The 27,315-nt window shown below is 42.8% G+C and overlaps 1 protein-coding gene across 1 annotated transcript in view; it reads right to left on the bottom strand.

The window, feature by feature from the left end:
* Osbp (oxysterol binding protein) overlaps positions 1–27,177 on the bottom strand; it is a 32,780-nt gene extending 5,603 nt beyond the window's left edge. Inside the window, exons 1-10 of the mRNA XM_021663122.2 lie at positions 26,668–27,177; positions 22,002–22,210; positions 18,485–18,735; positions 13,609–13,807; positions 13,266–13,368; positions 12,926–12,980; positions 12,609–12,740; positions 6,980–7,225; positions 6,615–6,735; positions 1,064–1,167 (exon numbers count right to left, since the gene is read on the bottom strand). Coding sequence (XP_021518797.1) covers positions 1,064–1,167; positions 6,615–6,735; positions 6,980–7,225; positions 12,609–12,740; positions 12,926–12,980; positions 13,266–13,368; positions 13,609–13,807; positions 18,485–18,735; positions 22,002–22,210; positions 26,668–27,026 — 1,779 coding nt within the window. The 5' untranslated portion in view covers positions 27,027–27,177. The remainder of the gene's footprint in view (positions 1–1,063; positions 1,168–6,614; positions 6,736–6,979; positions 7,226–12,608; positions 12,741–12,925; positions 12,981–13,265; positions 13,369–13,608; positions 13,808–18,484; positions 18,736–22,001; positions 22,211–26,667) is intronic.
* Between the last annotated feature and the right edge of the window lie 138 nt (positions 27,178–27,315).

Raw genomic sequence — 27,315 nt, 5'->3', positions numbered from 1 at the left:
AAAGTGAAAAGAATCATGGGTTAGTTTTATGAAGACTGACATGAAATTTTTTGTTTTGTTTTTGTTTTTTAAGACAAGGTTTCTCTGTCCTGGACTCACTTTACAGACCAGGCTAGCCTTGAACTCACAGAGATCCACTTGCCTCTGCTCCCAGAGTGCCAGGATTACAGGTGTGCATCACTGCATCTGCTGACTGATGTGAATTTTATATGTGAGCGTTTCCCTGTTTAAGATCAGGTCCTAAGCAGACCCAGAACACTCTGGAAGCCTTGTGTAATCACTGTATTTCAGGTTGGAGTTAAGCTTGAACAATGTTTTCTGTGTGTCCCAAGCTGGCAGCATGGCTTCACCTTCAGCACACCTACTGAAATGCACATGTATAACCTACTCTCCGGAACAAGTCCCTTACTAGGACCCTTCCAGAATTCCTTTTCTTAACACAAATTATAGTTCCAAAGTTCTACATGACAGATCTTTTTGCAGACCTCATTTGTTTCATTTTTCTCTACTTTTCAAAGACTACTTTTAATTCTACATCTAGTATGAAAATGCCCAGAAGACAGTATTCCCTCTTTTCTGACTGTAGTTACCAGTCTTACCATAAAACTAACACTTAATTAGAAAATCTCTTAGCACATCTCCTGTACTGCGGTATTTTATTACATACTTTTCAACCTAAACATGTCATATTTCGTCAATGTCAAAATAACTCCTGGAGAGCCTTCTCTGAGTTTGTAACCCTAGTACCTAGGACACTGCTTGGCAATAAACATTCCATGAATAGCAAAAGCATTAAGAGCTGGGGCCATGTAACTATGTCTTATATCCTTCATATTGCCCAACAGAGTCCTATCTCATTGGTCAAAGTTATAATTTGGTCATTCATAAACAATAATTTGTAGATAGAACCTTATGGAGGTTGGACTACTGCCTGAGAAAACCTTAGGAGAAACTAGTGACCCAGAAAAAGCAGTCTGGGACGAGTCACTGCTTCCCAATTACATCAAAGTTTACATGAAGAGGTGTGCTGAACTTCAGAGGCACTTTGGGTACCAGTGCTCACCTGATCTATCCACAACTTGCCCACGATAATGTTGTGTACTGTTGTGGTAACTTTTTTCCAAGTGTAATGGTGCCCAGTTGCATGAAAAATGCAGTGGATGGTACCTAGAAGCAAAGGTTACAGCCAAGTATCAGAAAAACAGCATCATGCACACCAGAAATAAGACCAATTTCCTTCCATTGCTATTTCTTACTTTAAAAAGAAAGCAAGTCAAATAAATAATAAAAATGTAACTTTCTTAAATGTTGCAAGTGTTAGTTTACTTTTGTTTAACTGATTTTAAGTATAATAAAATATAATTAGATGATGTCAGGTAATGGCAATTGATACATAGGAGTTGTAGTTCAAAATTTACAGACACAAGGCAAATGTGCCGCCATCACGAAGAAAACAACCCTACACTGTGGAAGGGACATGTACTGGCAGTCAAGACTACTAATCAACTGTGTGACCTTAAACACTTATCTACAGGTCTCACTGGTCAGAGCGGAAAAGCAGAGATAGGAGAGCTTCAGAACTAGCATCACTGGACTCAATCCTGGCTTCATTACTCACTAGATGTACAATTCTAAGTTACATATTTGTCTGGTTTTTCTGTGGTTATTGGAATCTTTTTTTATTGTTTTGTTTTTATTTTTCGAGAGAGCATTTCTCTGTGTAGCCTTGGCTGTCCTGGACTCACTTTGTAGAACAGGCTGGCCTCAAACTCACAGAGATCCGCCTGCCCATGCCTTCCTGAGTGCTGGGGTCATGAGTGTGTGCCACCATGCCTGGCTGGAAGAGAGTCTTTTGACTGCTGTAATTTCTCAAACTATCTTAGTTTGGTTTGATACTTTATGCTGCTGAGATGACTCAGTGGATCACTGATTGTTAATGTTTCTCTGTCTCTTTTTTTTTTTTTTTTTTTTTTGTTTTTGTTTTTCGAGACAGCATTTCCCTGTGTAGCCTTGGCTGTCCACCCTGTAGAGCAGGGTGGCCTGGAGCTCACAGTGCTCCATCTGACTCTGCCTCCCTAGAGCTGGGATTACAGGCGTGCACCACCATGCCCGGCTAATGTTAATGCATTAACTCAGAATGAGAGCTAGCCAGGCTAGAAAGATCTACCCTGTGGTTGGAGAGTTGGGGCTTTGAGTCGTCTATCATCAAACCTAGTAACCATCAAGAAATCTAATGGCATTCAATTAATCAAGCTCACATAATGAAACCCCTACAAAATCTTTAGAGGCCAAAATGTAAGAGTAACCTGTTCTGATTCTCTGGGGGCAGGTCATGAGCGGTGCTATATGCAAAGCCTTCCTTGTTTCAGCTTCAAAGTCTCTTCATCCAATTAACCCTGATTTCTACACTAAAAGATGACACTGTTGTATGCACACAACTTTCCTGAGTTCCAGTCATTCCAGCAAGTTTTCAAAACTAATGGGCCTGAAGAGATGGCTCAGTGCTTAAGAGCACTTTTTATTTTTGCAGAGGACCTAGTTTGAATTCCAGAAGCTACACAGTGGCTCACAACTACCTGTAACTCAAGGAGTGTACAACCATCTATAACTCTAATTACAATCTGACATTCTCTTCTGATCTCTGAGGGCACCAAGTACACCCATGGCACACATACATACATGCAGGCAAAACACACACATACAAAATAAGATAAACAAATATGAAAAAAAAATTTTTTTTCAAATTTCAAGCTTGAGGGAACTTGAGGATCCCTGGAATTTATAGCCTGTTAGTCCAAAGTGTAAGAAGCCTAGGGCCCCAAAACTTGTGCTTATAAACACGAGGCAATCTTGTTGGGGACTATGCCCCTATCTTATGGAATCTGTAAACACTAAGCATCATTAGTGTCAGGATTACATTTACTATATACACTGAATATTTTAATTTCCTTTGGCCAGCTTTATCATCTATAGACTTGGGAAACCACATCCTGGTCAGCAGTAAAAACTGTTTATTTGCTCATTAAGGTGCCTGCAATGTAACAAGTACTTATTAGGCATAGCTTCCCAGATGAACACTAAATAAAAATTCAGTAGAAGCAGTGGTGCCTGAGGACTCAAAATCCGTGTGTGTGTGTGTGTGTGTGTGTGTGTGTGTGTGTGTGTGTTGGACTTGAGTTCTGTTCCAGCACTTGTCAGGTTCTCACAACTGCCTGCAGCTCCAGCTCCAGGGGACCCAATGCCTTCTTCTGGTCCCCAGAGGCATCTGTACACTCTAGGCATACACATACCCAGATATACAAAATAAAATGCAATTTTAAAGAAGGAAAAATTTACATTGAATTCTAAGGGAACTCTAACTAAAATTTTTTAAAATGAACAAGGCTGGATGATTCACACTTCCTGATTTCAAACTTATTACAGAACCACACTAAGCAAAAACAATGTAGTACTGGGATAAAAACAGAAGGTTATGGAGCAAACCAGAAAGCCCAGAAACAAGACCTTACATACACACTAAAATGATTTTGATGAGGGTGCCAGGACCATTCAATAGAAAAAGGAATCTTTTATGTACATGCAAAATGAAGCAGGATCACACACAAACATCAATCCCAAATGTCACACCTCAAACTAAATAAAACTCAAAAGAAGCCCAACAGTGCTGGTGCATGCCTTTCAGCCCAGCACTTAGAAGGCAAAGGCAGGTGAATCTCAGAAACCAGGACAGTCTGTCTACAGAGTCAGTTCCAGGATAGTGAGGACTACAAAGAGAAACCCTACAGGCAAAAGCTTCAAGACATTACATTAGTAACGACACCACAAGTATAAGCAACAATAAAAACCACCAAAAAACGGACAAAATGGTTCTTTTGAAATTAAAAATTTTGTACGTCAAAGGACAATACTATGAAGTAAAAAGGCAACTCACAGAATGGAAGAAAATATTTGTAAATCCTATTTTTGATAAAGAAATGATAGCCAGATCACATATAAAACTCTCAGAACTCAACAAAACAACTCAATTTAAAAACTGGCAAAGGTAGCTAGGTATGGTTGCACATAATTTTAGTCCCAGCACTCAGGCAACAGAGGCAGGCAGGTCTCTGAGTTCTATGCCAATCAGAGACACACAGTGAGACTGTCTCAAATAAACAAAACAACAAAAACTGTCAAAGGGCCCAGACATGGCGGTGTACCTTTGTTTTGCTCTTAGCACTCCAGAAGCAGTGCATCTCGTAAAGTCAAGGCTAGCCTGGCTGACATTTTTGTACCCAGCGCTACAAAATCTCAAAACAACAACAATCTTAAAGATAAGTGGCAAATGATTTACATAGACCTCTCTAAAGCAAATACATAAGCCACTAAAAAGTACACAAAAACATGTTTTACACCATTGTTAAATTGAAAGCACATGAGATAGACTTCACAACAATTAGGGGTGGCTACTATTGATGGATGGATGGATGGATGGATGGATGAATGATTGGAATGAACAACAAGAACATGGGATACCTACAGCTTTGGCACATTGCTGGGAGGGATATAAAATGGTAGAGTCACACTGTGGAAATCAGTGTGGAATTTCTCAAAACTTCAATGAGAATTATCATGAGATCCCGCAATTCCACTACTGGCATATACTCAAAAGAAAAGAAAGCAAGTACTCTTAAGATTTATACTCAGCTTCACAGAAGATTTCATATGCAACCGTTAAAACATGGAAGCAACCTATAATCACCAACAGGTGGACTCATAAAAAAAAAAAGCTGGTAGATGGGTTTATACAATGTAATAGTCAGCTTAAAGAGAGAAATTCCAACACTGAACACAGAACAAAAAGACCCTGAAATGACAAGTACTTTAAAGTCACAGATCTGTCAAAATTATACAGACAAAAATTAGAGCAGTGGTTTTCTGAGTCTGGAGGAAAGGCAAAATGTGCAGTTACTATTTAATGGGTAGAGTTTCAGCTGTACAAAATAAGTATCTTGGAGTTACGTGGTTCATGGTGTTCATATATCATTGTGAATGTAGTAAACAGCACTGAACTACACACTTAACATGTCTGAAATGCTTGTGTGGACATGTGTGTATGTACAATAAAATATTTGAGGAAGAAACATACAGAAGGCCAGAAGACAGCAGAGTAACATATTCAAAATGTTGAAAAGGCTATCAAAGGAAGAATTCTGTATCCAGTAAAACTATTCTGCATAAGCAGGGAGAATTCAAGACTCATTCCCAGATCAATAAAATTGAAATAATCCATCTTCTAAGACACTCTGAAAGGACACAAATGAATAACTTCAATCCACATTAAGAAATTAAGAGACCAGTAAAGCCAACTATGCATTAAAGATAGCATGTAACTTTTTTCTCTTATAAAATTTGTAAAGTATCTGCAAAGGTAAACAACACAGCTACATGATGAGAATTTTCAGGGGCTGGAGAACGGTTCGGAGGTTAAACACTCTCTCAGAGGACCCACATTTGACTGCCAGCATTCACCTCTGTTGGCTCAGACGGTCTATAACACCAGCTCCAGGGGATCTGACACCTTGGGCTTCTGTGGGAACTGCACTGAACACACATGTACACAATCACATGCAAACACACACACATTAAAAATAATAAAGATATATCTTGACATGATAGTCCACACATGTGATCCCAGCACTGTGGGAGGCAGAGGCAGGCGGATCTCTATGAGTTCATGGCCAGTCCTGTCTACAAAGTGAGTCCAGGACAGCCAAGGCTACACAGAGAAACACTCTCTCAGAAAAAAACAAAAACAAATAAAAACAAACAAACAAACAAACAAAATCTAGATAGGATTTATCTGTGTAACAGACCTGGCTGTCCTGGAACTCACTTTGTAGACCAGGCTGACCTCAAACTCACAGAGATCCACTGACCTTTGGCTCCTTTAGTGCTGGGATTAAATGCATGCACTACCACGTTCAGCAAAAATAAACCTTAAAAGACTTGATACACACACACACACACACACAACACAAATTCGCAAGAAAATCAGTGCAGAGTAAGGAATGGCAGCAGCTGCAAAGTTCTGATGTACTTCCAACTCTACAAATCAGGGTTCCTACTTCCAGGCTTCATCTTTTTTATCCTGACACAAAAATAACTTGTAATCCAATAAAATAAAGTTTCATCTTACCCAGGATTCAGTCATTACATAAATGACACATAATCCATTGAGCAGAAGAGAGAGGACCACAGGAGAGAGACTAGCCAGGAAACCTAATCTTGTAATCCTAAATATTCTATGTACAGATGGAACCTGACCGCTAAAGTAATGTGTGAACACCATTACAGGAATTTTTTAAAGGCATGCTAGAATCTACATTCTGAGGTAGTACTTACTTAGTGTATTTACACAAAAAAGTAAATACACTAAAGAGACAAGATATTTATGTAGGATGTTAGCGAGCACCTGGCCTCCTTCCTCATCTTGATGGCGAGGGTTAAACAATTGCCCAGTGCTACCTAGTGATGCTGCTGCCTGACTCAGAGTTCTCATCTGAGGCCTCAACCAGGGGCCTCCTCCATTAGGGCCACAACACCTTTCACTGGAACAAACACGGTGGCCTTACCGAGGGGCATAATGGAGAGGTATTTGCCTCGAAACTTGCTGGTGATTTTGATTTCCTGACGCAATGTCCAGCCATTTTTGGATTCAGCATGGTGCGCAGCAGCAGGGGGATGATGACTCACCTTGAAGAAATCAGGTTTGAATTAAGAAAGAAGACTAGAGAAGAGAAAGCTATGGCCTATTTATTAGCAATAAACACCCAAGAGCCTCCCTTGATAATTTTACATCCACAACAGCAGGTGAGTAACAGGCCTGGTGTGTTGAACCCTGATGGAAAGGAAAACAGATTGGACTGACAAGAGACTGGCTTCTCAATAACTACCCCATCATAAGAAAGGAAAAGTGTCACAGGCCTGGGCTCCTTACCTGCTCACAGAGGGATCGATACCCATTCTCCTCCAGTCGGTCCAGTTCGAAGGTCTCCCCAAGAAGAGGGTTGAATGGCTTGCTGGTTCGGAAGACAGTGGTAGAATAGGAGGAAACGGTGAAGGCTGCAACATAGCAGAGCTGTTCCAGAGAGCTCTCACATTTTGCAGCTCTGTCTAACAGCTCATGGTATTCCAGATCTTCAGTAAGGCGCTGAAGCATGGACAAGGGCTCATTAAAGTTTACCTGTAAGGAAGAGAACAGATATAAAAACCTTTTCCCAGATGCTGACAGGAGATGGCTGAACCTCTTTCAAGTTGGAGAAAGATGCTGAGACGTTGAGGCAATGAAGCAAGTAACCAGGAAGAAAAATAAGTTGCAGCTCTTGATTAGACCTCAGGTGACCCACTCTCCTTTGTTAACGTTCATGTCAGTGGCGGAAATAACCTTTCTGTCATGTCAGTAACTATAAATCCTTTGAAATGGAAACCATGACTTTCTATGCTGCACTGCAGACCCAACAACAGCCAGAAGTGACCTCATCAGACAAGAACTGAGTGAATGAATTATAAAAGGAATCAAAGTTTCAGAGGAGTATCTAGTGAGGAAGTTAGATACTGAACACTCTGGGGGCAGAGACAGAGGAGTGACAAATTATAAATACAAATGTGCCCTGACCTCTGGAAAGACAACATTGCCCAAGTTAGCTTCTAGCCTGGACTCATGGCTTGCTAAGTCTTGGCTCAGTCTTTTTAGGTCAGGAGCTGACTTCTGGGGCCAGACAATGTTGTTAGGCTGCTGATGGGGCTAAGAGGAAGCAGGCCATGTTCTCACTTTCCAGGTTTTACAGCCCATTTACAGCATTAGATGACAATCACCAGATGACACAAGTGTGTGGAGACGTGCAGGGGAAGAGGAAGCATTTATGCTAGGGGAGATGTGCGTGTATTCTTCACACAAATATCTGAGTGCCGCGTGTGCCAGAGCCCACACAGCCCAATTAGTGGAGAAGAGAACGACGGACTGCTCACACTGCTCCTTCCTTGGGAAGATAAAGTCAGTGTCTAAGGTAACTTAGAACATTTAAATAAGTTTGCTAATTTAAAATCTGTAGCCAGGTAGTGATGCATGCCTTTAATCGCAGCACTTGGGAGGCAGACACAGGCCAATTCCTGTGAGTTTAAGGTTTAAGGCCAGCCTGGTCTATAGAGGAAGTTCCAGGACATCCAGGACTATCTTGAAAAACCAGTTCAAAAAAAAAAAAAAGTTCTAAGGCCAGGCTACCTGGTACTCAGGGAAGTAGAGGAAGATGGGCATCTGTGAATCTGAGGCCAACCTGGTCTAATATAGTAAGTTCCAGAACAGCCAAAGCTACCTAATAAAGACCCTGTATCAAAAACAAACAAAAATTGCTCTAGGGGCTGGGGAGATGGCTCAGTGGGTAGGAACTCTTAATATGCAAGCATGAGGATCTGAGTTTGAATCCCCATTACTTATTACCTATTAAAAAAAAAAAAAAACGCTAGGTATGGCTGCATATACTTGTAACCCTAGCACTGTGGGGAAGGGAGGGAGAAGCAGAGGTAGAGACTGGCACTTCCCAAGAGCTTAGCCTAGCTGAAACGGAGCACTTCAAGCCTAGTGAGAGACCCTGTCTCAAGAGAATATATAACCAAGTGCTAGGAGAGGTCCTCTTCTGGTCTCCCTATGCACAGCCCCACACCTCACAAAAACAGAGAGAGAGAAAGAGAAGCGTACTAGAGAGATGGCTCAGTGGTTAATAGCACTGGCTGTTCTTCCAGAGGACCTGAGTTCCATTTGTAGCATTCAAATAACTTCCATTCTGCAGAATTAGGTATCTCTGGCCTCTATGCACTTGAGCTCACATGCACATACCCACCACACATATATGTAATTAAAATAAATAAATATTAGAAGTAGAGAGAATAAATTTTGCTTTAGAAGGAAGTTAGGTTCCCAAGCAAATGAACAGCATTTATTTAATCAGTAATAGATCTTTATGAGCTTGGATATTACAGGCCTGAGTTCTTTTCCAGACAAAGTAAGAAAAACAGTCTTCTTTCTCTTGAACAGTACTTAAGCAATGTTTCAGTAAACAAAGAACATTTTCTTTCTTATTTCACCTTGCTGTCTCCTACCCTTCCTCTGACACTTTTGCCTCAGCCTCCAGAGAAGCCTACACTACAGAAGATGCTTGAATGTGGCACAGGAATGGTAAAGCCTGCATCCTTAGGACCCTTTCTAAATCACTGCAGCAGAATCTCTTAGAGGCAACACTTGGGGCAGAATGAAGCAAAATTTTCACATGTTCAGAGGAAAATCCTAACAAACCATCTTACCGGTGGCTACCACACACATGAACAGAACCTCGACTAGAACCTGCACATCACTAGTCTGTCCCTGCTCTTCATTTACATATAACCCACTTTTTTTTTCTTTTGAGACAGGGTTTCTTTGTGTAGCCTTGGCTGTCCTGGACTCTTTATAGAGCAGGCTGGCCTCAAACTCAGAGATCTACCTGCCTCTGCCTCCCACCGTGCTGGGACTACAGGCATGCACCTCCACACCCAGCGACATTATTTATTTATTTATTTATTTAAAATTCCTTTTTTTGTGGGGGGGGTGTTGTTTTTTACTGTTGTTGTATTTGTTTTTTTGAGACAGGGTTTCTCTGTGTAACAACCCTGGCTGTCCTGAAACTCACCCTGTACACCAGGCTGGCCTCAAATTCACAGAGATCCACTTGTCTCTGCCTCCCAAGTGCTGGGATTAAAGGCATGCACCACCACCACCTGGCTATACTCTACCTTTTAATAAATGTTCCAAGAACCTCAGTTTCGTTGAAAGTGCCAAGCTTTGTATAAATGTCATTTTACCACTCAGAGGTCAAACAGAAAAAGCTAGCCACAAGAGAACCCAGAGATTAGCAACATCAGGCAGCCATGAGTGGAGGACAAAGAGAAGCAGGGACATCACTGCACCTCAGAGGCTGACGGGATCTGGCAGAAACTTAACACCCTGAGAAGCTCAAGGAGGCCGATGCAAATCAGAGTCACACAGATTCTGAGAACACTGCCTAAAGGGAGCCATGATCTCCTACTGGTGTCTTATACTTGCAGTGACCAGCTAAATGACAGCAGGAATTGAAGTCTAAAACCCACAGCCTACACCAGCTTCCCTGTGATGGAAGATGATTTGATTTGGATGGAGGCAGGTAGAGGACTACACATTCCCAATGACGATGTCAATAAGAAATGTGCAGTGAAAGAAGACACAAGAGGTCACCTAGACCCAGAAGCTGTTTCTAAGTAGGATGTATATTCTGAGACAGTGATGGCCTGCCTTTCCAGCCCATCTGCTTTCTATAAGGCACCCAATGCTTAAGCAAGTGGGTTCTCTATTTAGGTTTCCCAAACACCAGTTATTTGGGGGTTTCTCCCAAATATGCTCACTCAATTCCCTTTCCTGTCTGTATGTCAACATTCACTTTATTTTAATTAATTAGTTACTACTACTACTACAATTACTATCCCATCATCATCATCATCATCATCATCATCATCATCATTTTGCAGTACTGGAGATGGAATGCAGGGTCTTAAAAATGCTCTGCAAATCTGAAAGACATTTCACTCTTGGGAATCATTCCTTTTAAAAACCTAATCTTATACATGTGTATAAAAGCAACCTATTTGTTTTCCAAGGCTCAATTAATTAATTAATCAATCACTCCAACATTTGCTGAATGACTGTCTGTGCCAGGCAGTATGGTGAACATCAAGGACATACACAGCAACAGTACCTATGAGAAACAGTCTATGAAATGGTGTCTTTGTGCCATGAGGCTGAGAAGGGCATTTATTTCTCCTTCCAAGTACCTGGCTTTGGAGAGAATATGCATCTCCCATACCCCAATGTTGTATTTGTTTGTTTCTAGCCCTTTCTCTAGGTACTTATGGCCACATAAGTAAGCTGTGGCCACAGAGATTCAAGAGATTAATGGATTATGCAATTTCTAGGAAGCTCCATTAAAAGGCACAGCCTGTTCATAATTGTCTTTCTTCCAGCTGACTGCAAAGTGTCCCTCCGATGGCTTAAGGAGCCATTCCAGACCTATGAATTAAGGCACCTAATCATAAGTAGAGAGCCACAAAACAGAAAGAAACTTAGTCCTGACATTTTAGGTATCAACCCTGGAAAACCTACTTCTGGATTTCAAAATAAGAATATATATTAAACCAACATTTGTTTAAGGTGCGGGCCCACTGTTTTGTTTGTTTGTGCTTTTGTTTTTCTATAAAGAAGCTACACAGTAAATATTTAAGCCTTCAGGACTAGGTAGTCTCTGTCACATCATTTAATACTGCTGCTACAAAACAGCAGGTATGAACAGAAATAAATAAAAGAGAATCTCTGTCCCCACCAAGTTTATTTGTGGACATTAGCCTTATGAATTATTACATTCCTTTAGATTTTTTTTTTCTCCAACCACTTAATAAAAAAATACATTCTTGGCTTATGGATGCTTAGATGGCAGCCAGATTTGACTTAAGGGCCTTAGTTTGCTGACCTTTGGTTCAAGTTAATATAGCTTGGAATTTCTTTCTATAAACTGAACATCTACCTAAGATGCATACTGGCACCACCCTGGGCAAACTACAAACACTCAGTAAATACTTTTAGAATGACTACACAAGCAGAACACTGCCAGACACAAACAGTGGAGCTTCCTGGAGCACAGGGGACCCACATCTCACCCTGATTACATATGCTCCACCAAAATCTCTGAACCCCCAATCTTCTTGCTTCTATGTCCCAAGTGTTGGGATCATAGGTGTGCACTGCCATGTCCAGCTCCAATATGCATCTTTACCACGGTCCTTATCTTGTAGGTTGAATGAATTGCTTTTGTATCTGTTTCATTTGTATAGGGCTTCTCACAGCACTAAAAGAGGAAATATATCATCCGCTTGTTTCCTTTACTATCTTATTAATCTATGTGTATTTTGTTTTGAGGTGTGTGTGTGTGTGTGTATGTTGAGACAAGGTCTCACTCTCTGACACAGGTTGGCATAGAACTATGTAGCCTAGGCAAATCTCAAACTCTGTCATTCCCATTCCTCCCAGCGCTGGTGTTAACAGGCATGATTACCATACCCAGCTGCCATATTCTTTTTTAATTGGAGAGAGGACAGCTGTGTATCTATGTGGTGAGCGCATGTGTATACCAAAGCAGACACTGATGCCACCACGGATGCCTGTTTTTTTATGTGGGTTCTTGTGCTTACACAGCAGTACCGTTACAGACTGAGCCATCTCCTCAGGCCCACTATACGCTTCATAAGAAAAGAATTCATACTGTATTATCTGTGCATCATGCCTGCCTGCCTGCCTGCCTGCCTGCCACAGGAATTGGTCATAAATGTTACCAAACATAAGCAGATGACCCTAGATGATCTGGGAACATACCAGATTCATAGCCAGAAGTAAACAAGTTGACTTACAGGGATGGTTTATGACTAATAAGTCCATGCTTGAAGATGCTACAGGGTGACAATAGTGCCACAGAGGTAGAGAGGACCCCAGTCTGGGTATTTGAGGACCTCACCGGCATTGGGATCTTAGAGAGCTCTTTTCCAATGCAGTTCTTCATGATGCTCCACAAGTTGAGGCTGTAGTTTGGCTTATATGGTATTCTGGTTCTCTTTTCCTTCTTGGTCTCCTCCAGCTGATGCTTGTACTAGAAGCAAAAACAAAGCCATTCAATCAGCCACAAAGAACAAAAAACCTGCTATCTATAACCTTCCCTTCCCCCATGCTTAATAAAACACCAGGAGTTTCTATATCCCTTAGCACTTCACAGACAAGTCCTTGGGAATCCAAACTAAAGTCCCTCGACTTTGACAACTTCTGAACAACAGTTACCTGCTCATCAAGGCTGATGTCACTGCTGGCTCCACTGATATTGCTACCAGTACGTCTTCATGGATGAAAAACAGAGGAGAATTAGAACAAAGACCAGAACTGAAGTTTGGTCCTCACCCATTCTTTATGAAGCACAATAATAAATATACTGTACACACTTAGGATGGATATGAGTTTGGGATCTCTGGAAAATTCAATGTGTAAGTGCTAATAGTTTTCCATTTAGTTAACATAAAGAGCCCACATCTTAGCAACCATCACCAGCTCAGATTCTAATGGGAAAGCTTCTCATCAAATAAACAGATATGTTCATTTTCTTCAGCAGTCAAGGACAACTTACTTATGGCCCAAGTTTTCAGGCATGGTGATAATCTCTGGTGCATCAAAAAATTCATTCTCATCATCTTCATCGCTCATGTCTCCTTTGCCAGAACAGCACTGATCTACAGGGAGAAAAGCCTCATTTGTTTTCTGTGGTAATATTTACCAATGCCTGGCACAGTGGGTTCTTTTAAATACTGACCACAAACACAGCAACAATGGTAGAAAGCAGTGAAAAAGCCAAAAGAAATCAACAGCTCCAAATGCATCTCACATGAGCCACCAATTATGAATTTCTTCTGTCAATTGCAGAAATGGCATGGATCATATCGGAAGAGCTACGTAAGAGCGAAGTGTCCCACCTTTAGCAGCACCAGCACTGCCCGGAGTGTTTGCTGGCAGCACTGTGGCTCCCCGGAAGGCTCTCTCCAGGTGATTGTGCTGCTTCGCCAGCTGCTCAAGAGTCTCTTCCAGTCGGATCCGCTGGTCTCTTTCATACTGTAGTGACTTCTGCCACTTTTTACTATGAGTCTGGGCTAACATGAGGAAATCTCTGCAGGCCTGTACAGAGAGAGTGTTGGTTATGTCACTTCAACTAGTCAGACTGCCCATGAAGTCACCTTATTCTGGGAATGTGAGAAGGCATATGACAATTAAAAACTTCCTGCTGTGCCACAGTATCAGGGACAGCCAACTCTGTGCTGCAATCAAGGTCAGACTTGGGAAAGAGTGAACACGCTGTCATAGTGCTCCTATTTTCCTGGTCACGAGGACCAAGCAAATACCAAGCGAGCAGCAAACCCAGACAAGGCATTTGTGGCAGCAGCACAAAGGGTGGGCATGTAAACTGTACCCAGAGATCTACTGGCCAAAAGAGAAGGGGCATGCATGACAACCACTCTCAAAAAACCAGCTCAACTCACATAACCCAAAGCTGAGGACTAAAAACAGAATCTGCACTCACTCAGATTAGAAATGGGGTAACAGCTTTGCTTTTATTTTAGTCATTTAGGAAAAGCTGATCTTAAAAATTAGAATACTACTTGATAAATCAAAGATGGAATATAGAGAAAAACACCCCCCCCACACACACACACACAAATCTGATTATCTCAGTCCCTTTACTGGCTTCCTCATGGTTAGGATCAAACCCTAATTACTAGTTACAACACAAAGGGCCCTCCCAAGTATGGCCACCAAACCCCCAATCCTTTCCCGGTAGGTGTTATCTGTGCACCCTACGGCACAGCCACGCTGTTTTCACAGGCACACAGCTTTCTCCCAGCCCTATGCTACTCACTCTGCCTGCACTGCTCTTCCCTATCCCCCTTCTCTAAGAAAGAAGAGGACCTAGGACTCGTGCTTCTGTGACACCCACTCTCCTAGGCAGCCAGCTGCTTCTTCCATCTCCTTACCAGCTGCAGCATACTTCTACCTAACACACGACAGCAGTACCATGACTGAGTTTGTGTTGCTTCTTCTATCCCCTTACCAGTTTCAGCATACTTCTACCTAACACATGCACAGCAGTATCATGACTGAGTTTCTATCTCTCCAGAGGGGTCACGAGCAACTTTAAAACACATTTTACAGCTTATTCATATATAGGTCTCCCGCTCCTAACATATAGCAGGAGCCTCATAAAGTTTGCTTAATAAATAAATGAAGGAAGGAACCAATGTAAGCTTAAAAGTGTATTCCCCGTTACAGAGAAACTAAAAGGTTCTATTAGAATGTCTGTTCCCATGGTTTCAACAATTGCCTACAGGTCCACCAATGGCTACTAAATCAGTGATTCCAAATTGGACTCTCTGAGTTTCAGACCAGAATATCCAAGTGCCTATTCAATGGCTCTAAGGAACATCAAAATCAGTGGGTCTCACGCTTGAGTCACCTCATTCTCTCGCTGCCTCTTGTTTCTTCCTTTGAATGTCTCCATCCCAAAGCAGTTCCAGAGCCTTTCAAGCTGCCCAAGCCTATGGGGCGTCTTTCTTTCAGTTTTGCTTCCTTCTTCACATCCAAATATCAAGTCCTAGTGACTCTCCTTTAATATTCTGGAGTCTGTAATCTCTTTCCATTCCTCCAAGGTGGAAGCAGCGAAGCACACATCTGGAATTGGGCTGGATGGCCTCAAATCACAGCTCTTTCCTGCTATCTAGTTAGTTACTGAACTCTGTGCTTCATTCATTGTCTGTAAATGGACAAAGGCTAACAACAGAGACTACCTCAGAGCTGTCACTCTTCCACAGAGCACTTGGTAAGGAATTCACCACATTCAGTAAGGCAGGAATCATACAGCTTGCTTTCCTGAGACTGGCCTCAGCCTCTCCCATCACCAAGCCGACTCATCTGCATCTGCACCGCCTCAACCTCCATTCAAGCCTCACCTCTGGTTACTTCCTTGCTCTAGCAGTCACCAGCAGTTTCCAGACTCTGAGGAGAAAGAGTCCATACATGCCACATGACTATCCCACCAATTCCTCTCTTCCACTCTCTTTTAATAATACTGATAATGACTAAAATGTAGCAAGAACCACTGGGCACAGTGGTGAATATCTTTGATCTCAGCACTAGGGAGGCAGAGGCAAGTAGAAGTCTGTGATTTTGAGGCCAGCCTGGTCTACACTGCAATTTCCAGGACAGCTGGAGCTACACAGAAAAACCCTTCTCAAAAATTAAAATAAAATAAAAATTTATTAGGAGTCAGTTGTACAGCCAGGCACTTCGCTGAGCATTTCAAATATATTACCTGAAGTCTTTTAATACCAGCATGAAAGATCTACCTAGTATCAAAGCATTTACAGATAAGAAATAGTGGTCACAGAATGGGTAGGGTTTCACTGGGTTATGCAAACGGTGAAGGACACAGTTGGCGTCTAAGTAAGTCCCAAGTCTATATTGTCTTCTTTCTAGGAAGACTTCAATCTTCCTCAGCATTTAGTTGAAGCGTTAGCGTCTTTAACCTTCCTAGTGCACACTGAACACCGCCACTGTGCTGCCCATGTCTATTCTGTCATGCATGCAGCTGCTCAGACTGGCTTTGAACTCTTGTTGCTCTTGCCTATGCCTACAGGGTACTGAGATTAACTGACATGTGTCACCATACCTGGCTTATTTTCACTGCATTAAAAGTCTTGCTAGTGTAACAACAGAAGGATAAAAAGTGCACTTCAGGCAACAACAAGATGATGACAGTGGACAAGAAAGCAAAGTGGAAGAGAACAGGTTACTTCTATCAAGTTAGATGTCTCAGTGTGTGTTGTACTGGAGATTGAACCCAGGGCCTGGTGCACTCTAGGCCTATCACTCTACCAGAGAGCTACAGTCCCCTCCTGAAAGCTTGTCTCTGACTTCCAAGAGAGCACTTCTGACATAACCTAGAACTTGGGAATGAATAATTTCCCAAAGAAAAAGATGAGCAATTTCCAAGAGAAAAAGCTAAGGAAGGCTTTGGTTTTATAAAGCATGAGTGTTTTATTTAGTTAAAAAAAATCATATTAGGACTGGAGAGATGGCTCAGAGGTTAAGAGCTCTGGCTGTTCTTCCAAAGGTCCTGAGTTCAATTCCCAGCAACCACATGGTGGCTCACAACCATCTATAATGAGATCTGGTGCCCTCTTCTGGCATGTTGGCATACATACAGGTAGAACACTATACATAATCAATAAATAAATCTTAAAAAATGTTTTTTTAAAAAAATCATATTAGAACAAGAAAAAAAAAAGACTGTCAGCTGGGCAAGATAGTGCATACCTGTAATCCCAGCACTCAGGGAGGCAGAGGCAGGCAGATCTCTGTGAGTTTAAGGCCAGCTGGATCTACAAAGAGAGTCCAGGACAGCCAAGGCTATACAGAGAAACCCTGTCTTGAAAAAACGAAAAGACTGTCAGAGAGTTGAGTGTTCACCCGACGCTGATAACAATAAGCGGAACTGGGTTCCTTTCCCAGAATCTACAGGGTAGCTCATGGCCATCAGTAACTCCAATCCCAGCAATCTGATGCCTGTTTATGGCCTCCACAGGCACACAAGAGGTACACAAAATACATGTAGTCAAAATACCCATATATATAAAACACAAAATGTAAAGTCTACATATTTAACATGGGTCATTCATTGGTTTGTAGAATTACCAGGTTTCCTGGTCACTGAACCCCCGAATCAGCACTGACCTGCTGGTGTCAGTGAGTAACAATAGGAGGGGCTCACCTTCCTGAAATCCCTAAGACGAAAAACTAATTTGTCTTCTTTCCGGCTGAGGTAAATCAGAGCCTTGAAGGTGTTCAACACTTAAAATAAAGGTTAAAATATTAAAACAAAAGTTAACACAACTGCCACCAAGTAACAAAGAAACAAAATGAGAAAAATTTCATCACAGGAGAAGGTCTTTGATATTCAAGCATCACAGGACTAAAGTAGGTCTTCTCATGATCACTCCCTAAACAAGGAAAATCTGGCTCTCAAGAGGTAACTTTACCCATTTAATTAGAAGGGGGTAGAAGCTCTGCAAAACCGTTTCTCACAGAATACTCATCTCACTTACAGAATATCCTTCGGTGTTTTTACGTGCAAAGGAGCAAAAACAACTGGTCGGGTGAGAACCGGCTAGAAGGAAAACAGCATTGTAAAACCCCGTGTTCCTTTCATAGGCAGCAATATATTATAGGGCTGGCGATGCTTTGTATTTACCCACTCTCCTAGTGCCCACATGGAGTATTATGGAATCAAAGGCTAAGTAACACTGAACTAACTAGTATTGCAAGTTCTTGGCAGTGCTTGAGCCAGGCCCTGCATGCAGGATGCCTTAGCCATGCAGGGTCTACCTCAAGGAGGAAGGAAGAGAAAGAATACAACAGTGCGAAGGATTCAAGAGGATCTTTCAGCTCTGACAGATTAGGTTAGAAAAAAAAGAGCAAAGAAGCAAAACCACAAATGAAGGAAGTCCAGGCACCCAAATAATAGCACCTCAGATGCCCTACAGCTCAGACAAAGAAGGCTGCACCATTGGACTTCTTACTACCTCCTGGCTGATGCAATGTCCTCTGATCTCTTGAGCAGAGCACCTTCCACCTGGGCAGCCAGTCCTGTTTCATGCAACAGAAAATGTAACTTAAAGCACCTGCTCATGGAAGCCAGACCAGGTATATTGAGTGCTTTACCAGTTAGTTCAAGGGCTTGGGAAAGCACTACATTTCAGAGAGGAAGTGTCGAAATGCCAGATGGGCACCATCTTTACTCACATTGATCATGGCATTGGATGTTATCCTAAAGAGCGTGGCTCGTTCATTGACCTGTTTGATTTTCTCGTTGCTCTCAGCAGGCAGCTTCAGGGACTCCAGCTCACTGAGGGAACGCTGTAGGGCGGTGCCATGCTTAGCTATCAAGTCATTGCACGTGCTCAGGTCCTCCACTTTGCTGGAGAGTGTTCGGAGGGTATTCTGGAGCTCAGTCTTGTCAGTTTGTGAAACAGATTCCTCATCTCCTGATTCATCTGTAGAGATGCCAAAGTTAAATTCTGCCTCCAGGATCAGGACTGAAAGTTGGAGACCTATCTACTCTGCTCCAACAGAACCATGCTTTGACATGTGCATTCAAGCAACTAAGCAACTGAGAGCTGGCCATTCCAGTGGATTCCTCTACTGCAGCAGTTTGTCACATATTGGATATTTATACTATGATTCATAACAGGAGCAAAATTACAGGTATGAAGTAGCAACGAAAGGAATTTTATGGTTGGGGGTCAACACAACATGAAGAACTGTATTAAAGGGTCACAGTATTAGGAAGGTTGAGAATCACTGCTCTAGAGGGTGACCCATAGCATATACTATACAGATTTGAGGTACATCTTAAAGGTACATAGTCTCAGGTCCCACTCCTAGACATTGAGATTCAGATGCTGAGGCAAGGCTGGGAACCTGCATTTCTCTTTTTAAATGACATGTATTTATAATTAGGTATGTGGGGCAGGGTTAGGGTATGTGAGCTAGGGTGCACATGTGCATGCCAGAGAACAAACTTTGCAATCAGGTCTCTCCTTCCACTATGTGGATCTCAGAAATGGAAGTCAGGCTGTCATGCTGGGCAGCAAATGCCTTCACCAGCTAAGCCATCTTCTCATTGGACCAAGATCTGTGTTTCTAATTGTGGCCAAAGTAGTCCTAACTCACACTGAAGTTTAAGATCCACCGATGGAGAGGATACTATGGCAAACTGGATGGTTCTTAGAAACAGAAAGATATAACTTATGTTATATGTACATATAACATATAAAACTTCCAAGTCTTTTTTGAGGCAGCTTCTCATGTAGCTCAGATGAGGTTTGACTTCACTGCATAGCCCAAGATGACCTTGAAGTCTTGATCCTCTTACTTCCACTTCCTGAGAGGTACGAACACCACCCCTAGTTTATGCAGTTCTGGGGAATCAAAGGCTTCATGCATAATAGGCAAGCACTCTTAGCAACTGAACTGCAACGGGCCTTTAAACATTAGCTTGAAGATTCCAATCAAATCCAAACTAATTATTATTGCAAATCCACCATTATCTTTAGGGTGGCTTGTAAGCCCTCTGCAAAATGGGTTGAGAATGCTCGAGATGGGTAACTTTACCGATTTAACTGGATGAGGTGAGAAGATCTGCAAAACTGTTTCTCACAGAATACTCGTCTTACTTTCGGAATGTCCTTCAGCATTTTTATATGCAAGAGAGCTAAAACAACCTTTATCCACCAAATCCACCATTATCTTCAGGGTGGCTTGCAGGCCCTCTGCAAAATGGGTTGTGAATTGCAGAGTAGCTTTTTTTCTCTCAAAGCCCTATTAATTTTTCTTCTCCAAGGGAGAGCTAAACTTATGATGAACTTATTTGACCCTAAAACCACTCCAAAAGGAAAACAAGATAGCTCTCAAATCATAAATTAAGTAGGAGTCTGTGCTGTACCTCTCACCATCAGCTTTGTCACTGCAAGCTGTTTTCCCAGCAGTGTCTCTCCTTTGTGCAGCTAACATCAGCCCTCAAATTAAACAAGAGGAACAAGAAAAGACCTGTCCTCTCTGCTGGACAGAGGAAGGGGCCAAGGTCAAAACATAACCTAGCACAACAAAACTGATAAAGCAATGAAGTTTCCTATCACGGTTTAATAGCTATTAAGCACAGCATGGAAAATGATGGAAGATAAAGCTAAACAACTGGTAAACAACAGCAGAGCTGACCATCTCAGTTCTCTGACAGTGAGCAAGCTCAGTATGATTATCACAATATCTTGAGGGCAAATCCTATCATTTTCTTTAGGGGGAGAAAAAGCTAATTAGAGGGGTTGCTCATTAGTGGAGAGCACTGACTGTTCTTCCAGAGGACCCAGGTTCAATTTCCAGAACCCACATGGCAGCTCACAACTGTCTGTAACTCCAAGATCCGACACCCAGATACATATGCAGGCAAAAGACCAATTGACATAAAATAAAACAAATTAAAAAAAAAGCTAATCAGAAAAAAAAAATATTTTTACTGTTTTAAACTGTGTTTGTATATATGCCCTTATCAGCCAGAGGCAGCTGATCCTCGTGGAGCTGGACTCACAGAGCTTCCTGACATGAGTCCTGAGAACTGAAATCCCATACTCCCCAAGAACAAGATGCACTCCTAACCACTGAGCCATCTCTCCAGCCCTGATAAGACTGTTTTTGGGTCATCTCTCAAGACTGTTACAACTTTAACAAATAAGAAGCTATCAGAAGCTGGGCCTAAAATTCCAGCACTTGAGAGGTGGAGGCAAAAGGATCAGGAGTTCAAGGTCATCTTAAACTATAGACAGAGTGAGTTTGAGGCCAGCCTCGGCCATAAGATTGTCAGGGGGGAAAAATCAAGAGAAGAAAAATATGCATATGTCCAAATTATGAATTATAAGATTCCTAATATTGAGCTAGTACTAAAGTAATTATGTCTCAAATATTTAAGAAAGTCAACTGACTTTAAAACCAAAAGCATACCGTGACTGGAGAGATTGCACAGTGGTTAAGAACATTGGTTGCTCTTCCAGAGGGCCAAGGTTCAATTCCCAGCACCCACATGACTACTCACTGTACATGAGTACTCACTGGAACTGTCTGTTCCAGGTATTCTGACACCCTCACACAAACACACCTGCAGACAAGACACCAATGCATGTAAAATAAAAAGATAATAAAAATTTAAACAAACGACATTTTGTTTGTTTAAAAACAAACAACAAAAGCACAGGCCAGGTACCAAGCATAGTGGAGAATGTCTTTCATCCTAGCACTCAAGAGGCAGAGGCAGGAGGACGAGGTTTTAGGTCATCCAAGGCTATCAGTAAGACCCTGAGTCAAAAAAAATTTAAAAAAATATTTTTAAGCATAAGAGGTATGCCCTATCTTTAGGACCAAGGTTTTTCAACCTCGGCTAGCTGATTCTTTGTTGAAGGGTAGGGGTGCTACTCTGAGTAGTATCTTTGGCTTCTAGTCTCTATGTGCTAGTAACACCCCAGATTTCATTATCTTAACTAAAAATATCTCCAGACATTCCCAAATGTCGTGTGTGTGTGTGTGTGTGTGTGTGTGTGTGTGTGTGTGTATGTGTGTGTATGGAGGACTGAATTCAGTTTAGAACCACTACTCATGAGAAATAACATACAATGAGAAGCTTGGGATATCTAAGGCAAGGTACATAAAAGATACACTGCAGTCAGAGTTGTAAAAGCTGTGATTCCCAGGCCAGTGTTCCTTTGCTCCATACCTGACTCAGCCAACATCTTCACAGCCTTGGCCTTGGCCAGTTCCAAGGCTGTCACCCAGCGCTGCCGCTCTACTTCTGAGCTGGCCTTCAAGTGGTAAGTCTGAGCACCGCCATTGGAAATGATGAAGTTGCAAGAGTCCTCCACAGTGATGTTGGCTGTGGCGAGGTTGATGGTACCACGGCAGGTATGTCTCATTTCTGCCTTGGACCTGCCATACAAGAAGAAAAGGCTAAAGGGAGGGGTAGCAGACATCTGCCTGCTCTGCTGTTACTGTCTTTTCATAACTCTGAGTGCTCTGAAAATTAAGTAGTCTTAGGAACCAACGAACTCTTGTTATATTTCCTTCAAACAATTTCCTTGGAAATTTAAGCAGTGGGACATTGCTTTCAGAGCCTATAAGCATTGTATGAGTTAGATTTTATTGCCCCACTGTTCCTCTTAAAAGTAGCTTTTAAAAATAAAGTCTTCACTGAGTTAGAATTGCATGAAATATTAATTCAGCAGTTAATTAAGTACAACTGAATGAGTTTTGACAAGTGGATAAAATTGTGCAACCACTACCACAATCCAAGTGCAGAACAGCCCCTCCCCTCACAAAGCTCCTCATGTCCACATGCAATCAGAAACTACTTTTTACTTAGCAAGTTATAAAACACTTTATAACCTTGTGCAACAAAAAAAAAATTTGACACTTTCATTCTCTAAGAATAGCTCCATTTTTATACACTGAGCCACCCACTCACGGTAAATCAGCCCAAATGAGAACTGTCATGCCACACTTAGGATTATATTGCAGAAGTTTATAAAACTTAAGTGATTCAACTATTAAATATTGGTTATGGTTCAAATGATAGCAAATAAGAATACCTACCTGTCTGAGATAATAAAGACTAACCAAGAAAGAATCACTAGGCATTTTAATCTTTCTGGAAAGTTTAGGTTCCTAAGTTCCAGACTTTTACTGGTGGGGACTCCTAAGCCACCCTATTAATAGCCAGGAAGGACTCAGCAGGTCTGCACTCAAGAGGACTGGGCGTAAAAATTTCCCCAATCTCTCCTGACAGTTCTATTAATAGACTGACTTCTGAACTTTACAACACTACTTGGTGACAAGGTACGAAGCCCTTGACGTAAAATATCAAGATTCACATTAAACATCTAACTCCCAGCACTACTGAGCATACAGAGAAAAGCTCATTTCTTCACTATCGCTGGCTATGCCCAGAGACGACCTAGTTGAAACTGCAGTTTTCCCTGTCCAACTCTGAACACAAAGAGGTCAAAGTCCTTTGCCACAGTACAAAGCAGTAGAGCCAAGCAGCCAAACACACCTGGCATATCCAGAATTCCTACATGCCAGAAATGGCACACACCCTTCCCCAGACACTAAGGTTTAGTATGTTTAAGAAAGTCTGTTTACTGCCCTTAAGAGGACAAATTCGTTGTTGCTCACTTCGTCATGTGTAACTTTTTTCTTTTTCAAAGGTACTAACGAGCAATAAGGGATCCAGGGTGGGGTGAGGGTCTCAAAGGACTGGCCATTTTCCATGCCCTGCACCTGCCGTACTGTAATGTGAACCCCTGCTTTTTCTATTCTTACCTCCCACCCCCAAGCTTCAGTTACATTATGAATAATGCAGACTGAATTACAGACCCACAGCTGAAGGCCAGCTTATCCTTACTACTTGGGCCTTTGATCACAGGCCTCCTTATTGGCACTTTCCACTAACTACCTCCTAGGATCTGTTCTGCCTCCATCATCTTCACCATCTCCAAAGTTTCTCAAATAATATACAGTCTATAGCTGTTTAACAGGCACGAAGAGACACTGGGAGGAGGCAGGCTTGACCACAGAGCTCTTAGGCTCAGGCAAACACATCTCTGGCTATAAACATTTAGAATAGAGGCAGCAAAGATTCGGAGTCGAAGTTCTTCAGTCATTACACCATTACATGCTTATTTTCTGGCTAGAAAGTTCTTGCCTGAAAAGGCCAGAAGAAATAGTAATTTAATCTCTAGAAGCTAGAAGGAAAACTTAATATAGCCTGCCGTGAGTGTTTCTGAGAGAGCTGGGATTCTGTATAAGAAAGTAAATTATGGGACATCTATGTAAAGGACAAGAAAGGTAAAAGGAAGGCTTGCTCATGCCTGTTCTCTGTCACCAGAGGAGGGAATCTATGAAGGAAAAAGGTATTTTGAAAATGGCATACCTAAGAGACTTTAGGTTTTGGACATGTGACAACAGAGGAGGAATGCTAACATAGCTGAGTAATTCTAGAAAGGAGATGGGGATCACAGGCACCCTACTAGGAAGAATAAACTGCCACTGCAGTTGGAAGGAGGTACTTCACTCAAATTCTAGGTGTGTGGGGCAATGCATAGATTGATAAACTGGACCCTGTTGATTGGTTTGTGACTGGGACCATCCTATTTGGCAAGAACAGACTAATGGCATATTTTGGTATTTTTTGGAAGGAGTTTTATGTGGAGTCAGCGATTGTGAGAAAGAAAGTAAAAGTAGCAACAAATATGAAGAGATGCAACAGGTAAGTTATTAATGTCCAAGGGCAACACTGATCAAGACTTATTCTAAACAGTCAAGTAGCCTACAAAGTAGACAATGTAAGAACTTGGCTGTATTAAAAAGATCAGGGAAATTTTAGATTTACTTTATGTGTCTTTTGCCTTCATTTATGTATGTGCAGTTAAGTGTTCTTCTCCAGTCCAAGACCACACAATATTAAAGCCCTTGGTTAATGCACTTCTTTTTCTTCTTCTTTTTTTTTTTTTTTTTTTTTTTTGAGACAGGGTTTCACTGCATAGCTCTGGCTATCCTGTAACTTGCTGTGTAGACTCCTTGCCTTTGCTTGCCTTTTGCTGGGATTACAGGGTTGTTATCACCACACTTAGCCCTTAACGTACAAGTTTTGAAAATGCAGAATCAGTGTTATCAGAGATTTATGAACCAAGTAAGGATATAAATTAACTGAGCATTAGAATAATAGTCAACTAAAACAAGACATGAGCTTGAATAGATGGCGGGGGGAGGACAACCTCTGGGTCAAACTAAAACTTATACTATAATCCTAGATGTTGTAGATGAGCAGGAGAAAGGGCTACATGCAAATTAATTCAGAATACAATAATGCAAATGCTACACCTATTCACAACTAAATGTTGCTTAAGCATCAGGGAAAAGCTACCTAAGGCATCTTCTATGGTTGGGGAGTGACAAGAATGTTCCCACCAACAACCGCCAACTCATCTTCAAGCTTTCCTTAAAATTCTCTAACAGACAAGCCAACACTGTTCATGAGAAGTTATCTGTTCACCTGACCCTTTTGTTAGCAGAGTGACTACTGGTAAAATTGAAAAAAACAAAAAAAAAAAAAAAAAAAAAAAACACAGGCTGAGCCACTCTTCTATACCAGTGTCTTGAGTTCCCAAACTGGATGGCCTTTGGGAAGAGGTTTCAATCAGAAATGGCATTACTCTAAAAAAATTCCTCTTAAAATATAATTCAGTTCTTTTTCCATGAAACACACTGTAAACCATACTCTATAAACTGTGTTTGAGGCCATTATCTCTGAATTTAATTGGTTCCTGTGACACTAACCTAGGTTTTAGGTTTTGTTGGTATGAAAGGTAGATTCAAATCCTGATTTCTCCAAGACCCTGGGAGAGCCGCCCATGCTAAGTCTGCTTCCTCGTCAGGAACATGTCCTAACTCCCAGGGAGATGAGAGATCCAGGAGAACTGAATGAGATGCTGTATGTAAGCCACAATGCACAGCCATTGGGAATGCTTATATGAGCCATCCTCAAATCACCTCTCAACACCTCTGTCTAGTAATATAAACCCCAAAGTGTGACATGCTGTGACCGTGTTATGAGTCATAAGTATACACTAACCATACCAAAATAAGCACTGTAAAACGTTACTAACCATTTCAAAGACACGCATTCTTCCTTTAATAAAACTTAATCTTAAGTAAAACTAAAAAGAGCAAGGAACTGCCAGATAACACAACCATTCCTGTGCGAGGAGGTGGTGCACGCAAAAGTAGAAGCTGTGATAAAGTCCACATCTCCATGCTGGGCTGGCCAGACCAAGAAAGTAAGTGCTCGCTTAGAGAGGTTAAGACATACAGTGGACACAATCCTGTAGTCTCCCTGTGAACGGTGTTTTGATGTCTGAATGTGTGGAGTGAGCAAGAAAGGGCAGATACATCAGAAAGCTTGAATTTTAAAGACTGGAGCACAAAAAGTTACGAGTTAGAACTTCCACTGTGAGTTCCTGAGGGACAGCACCCGGGCTCTGCCTGTGCCCCTCCAGCCTCACAACAGTGCCTTACTTGCAGAATTAGCGATTGCACCCACGTGGTAGTGGAAATACAATGGCAGAGCAGATGCTCTCCAAACAATTGCTGACAGGAAAGACCCAGAGATGGAGGCAGGGGAGGCACCAGGGCCGGGTGACGGCGGGGACAGGAGCGGCGTGTCAAATCTGGAGGTTCTGACTTTTGCAAGCTGTCAACCTGTACAGGTGACAGGCAGCGACCCAGAGCGACCTTGGCTGCGAAGCCGCCCAGCGGAGAGTGACAGCGCGGGTCCGTGGGCTGCACTAGGGGAGGCCAGGTGAGCGCGGCGCCCCGGAAGCAGTTACCTGTAGTAGCTCAGGAGCCCGTTGCTCAGCACGAACCACCGCCGCTGGTAGCCTTTGATGTAATTGGTCCATTTGAAGAGCCAGCCCTCTCTAGCCGAGCCCGAGCTCCCGGCGCCCGAACCGCCCGAGCCCGCGGCTGGCGGTGCAGAGCCCGGGCCGCCTGCCGCCACTCCCCCGGCCCCGGGGCCCGGGCCGCCCGCAGCCGCCGCCGCCGCCGCCGCCGCCACCCCGGAGCCGGGCCCCGCGTCCCCGCGTCCGCCGCCTCCTCCCACCACGGGCGGACCCGCGCCGCCGCCGCCCGGAGCCGCGATGGCTGCCGGGCCCGGCCCCACCACTCCTCTCAGCTCGGTCGCCGCCATGAGCCGCCGCCGCCCGGAGAGACACGACCGGAACCGCCTACGAGCTCCGCCGCCGCCGCCCGGAGCGCCCAACACGGCTAGCGCTTCAGCTGCCGCCGCGCAGCGTCCCCGCCCCGCCAGCCCCGCCGCGGGAAGGAGGGCTCGGCCGCCGGGAAGGAGGGCGGCGATTGGTGCCGCCAAGTGTCACTTGCGGAAGACCCCGCGGACATTGGCATTTCTCTCGGGCTTGTCATGCTACTCCGCCCAGTGAGAATCTCGGGGCGCGACGCGTCCGCCAGGCCTGCTCCCG

The sequence above is a fragment of the Meriones unguiculatus genome, chromosome 1 (assembly GCF_030254825.1).
Source record: "Meriones unguiculatus strain TT.TT164.6M chromosome 1, Bangor_MerUng_6.1, whole genome shotgun sequence".
NCBI classification, from domain to species: Eukaryota; Metazoa; Chordata; class Mammalia; order Rodentia; family Muridae; genus Meriones; species Meriones unguiculatus.
This window is presented reverse-complemented; position numbering and strand designations above follow the sequence as displayed.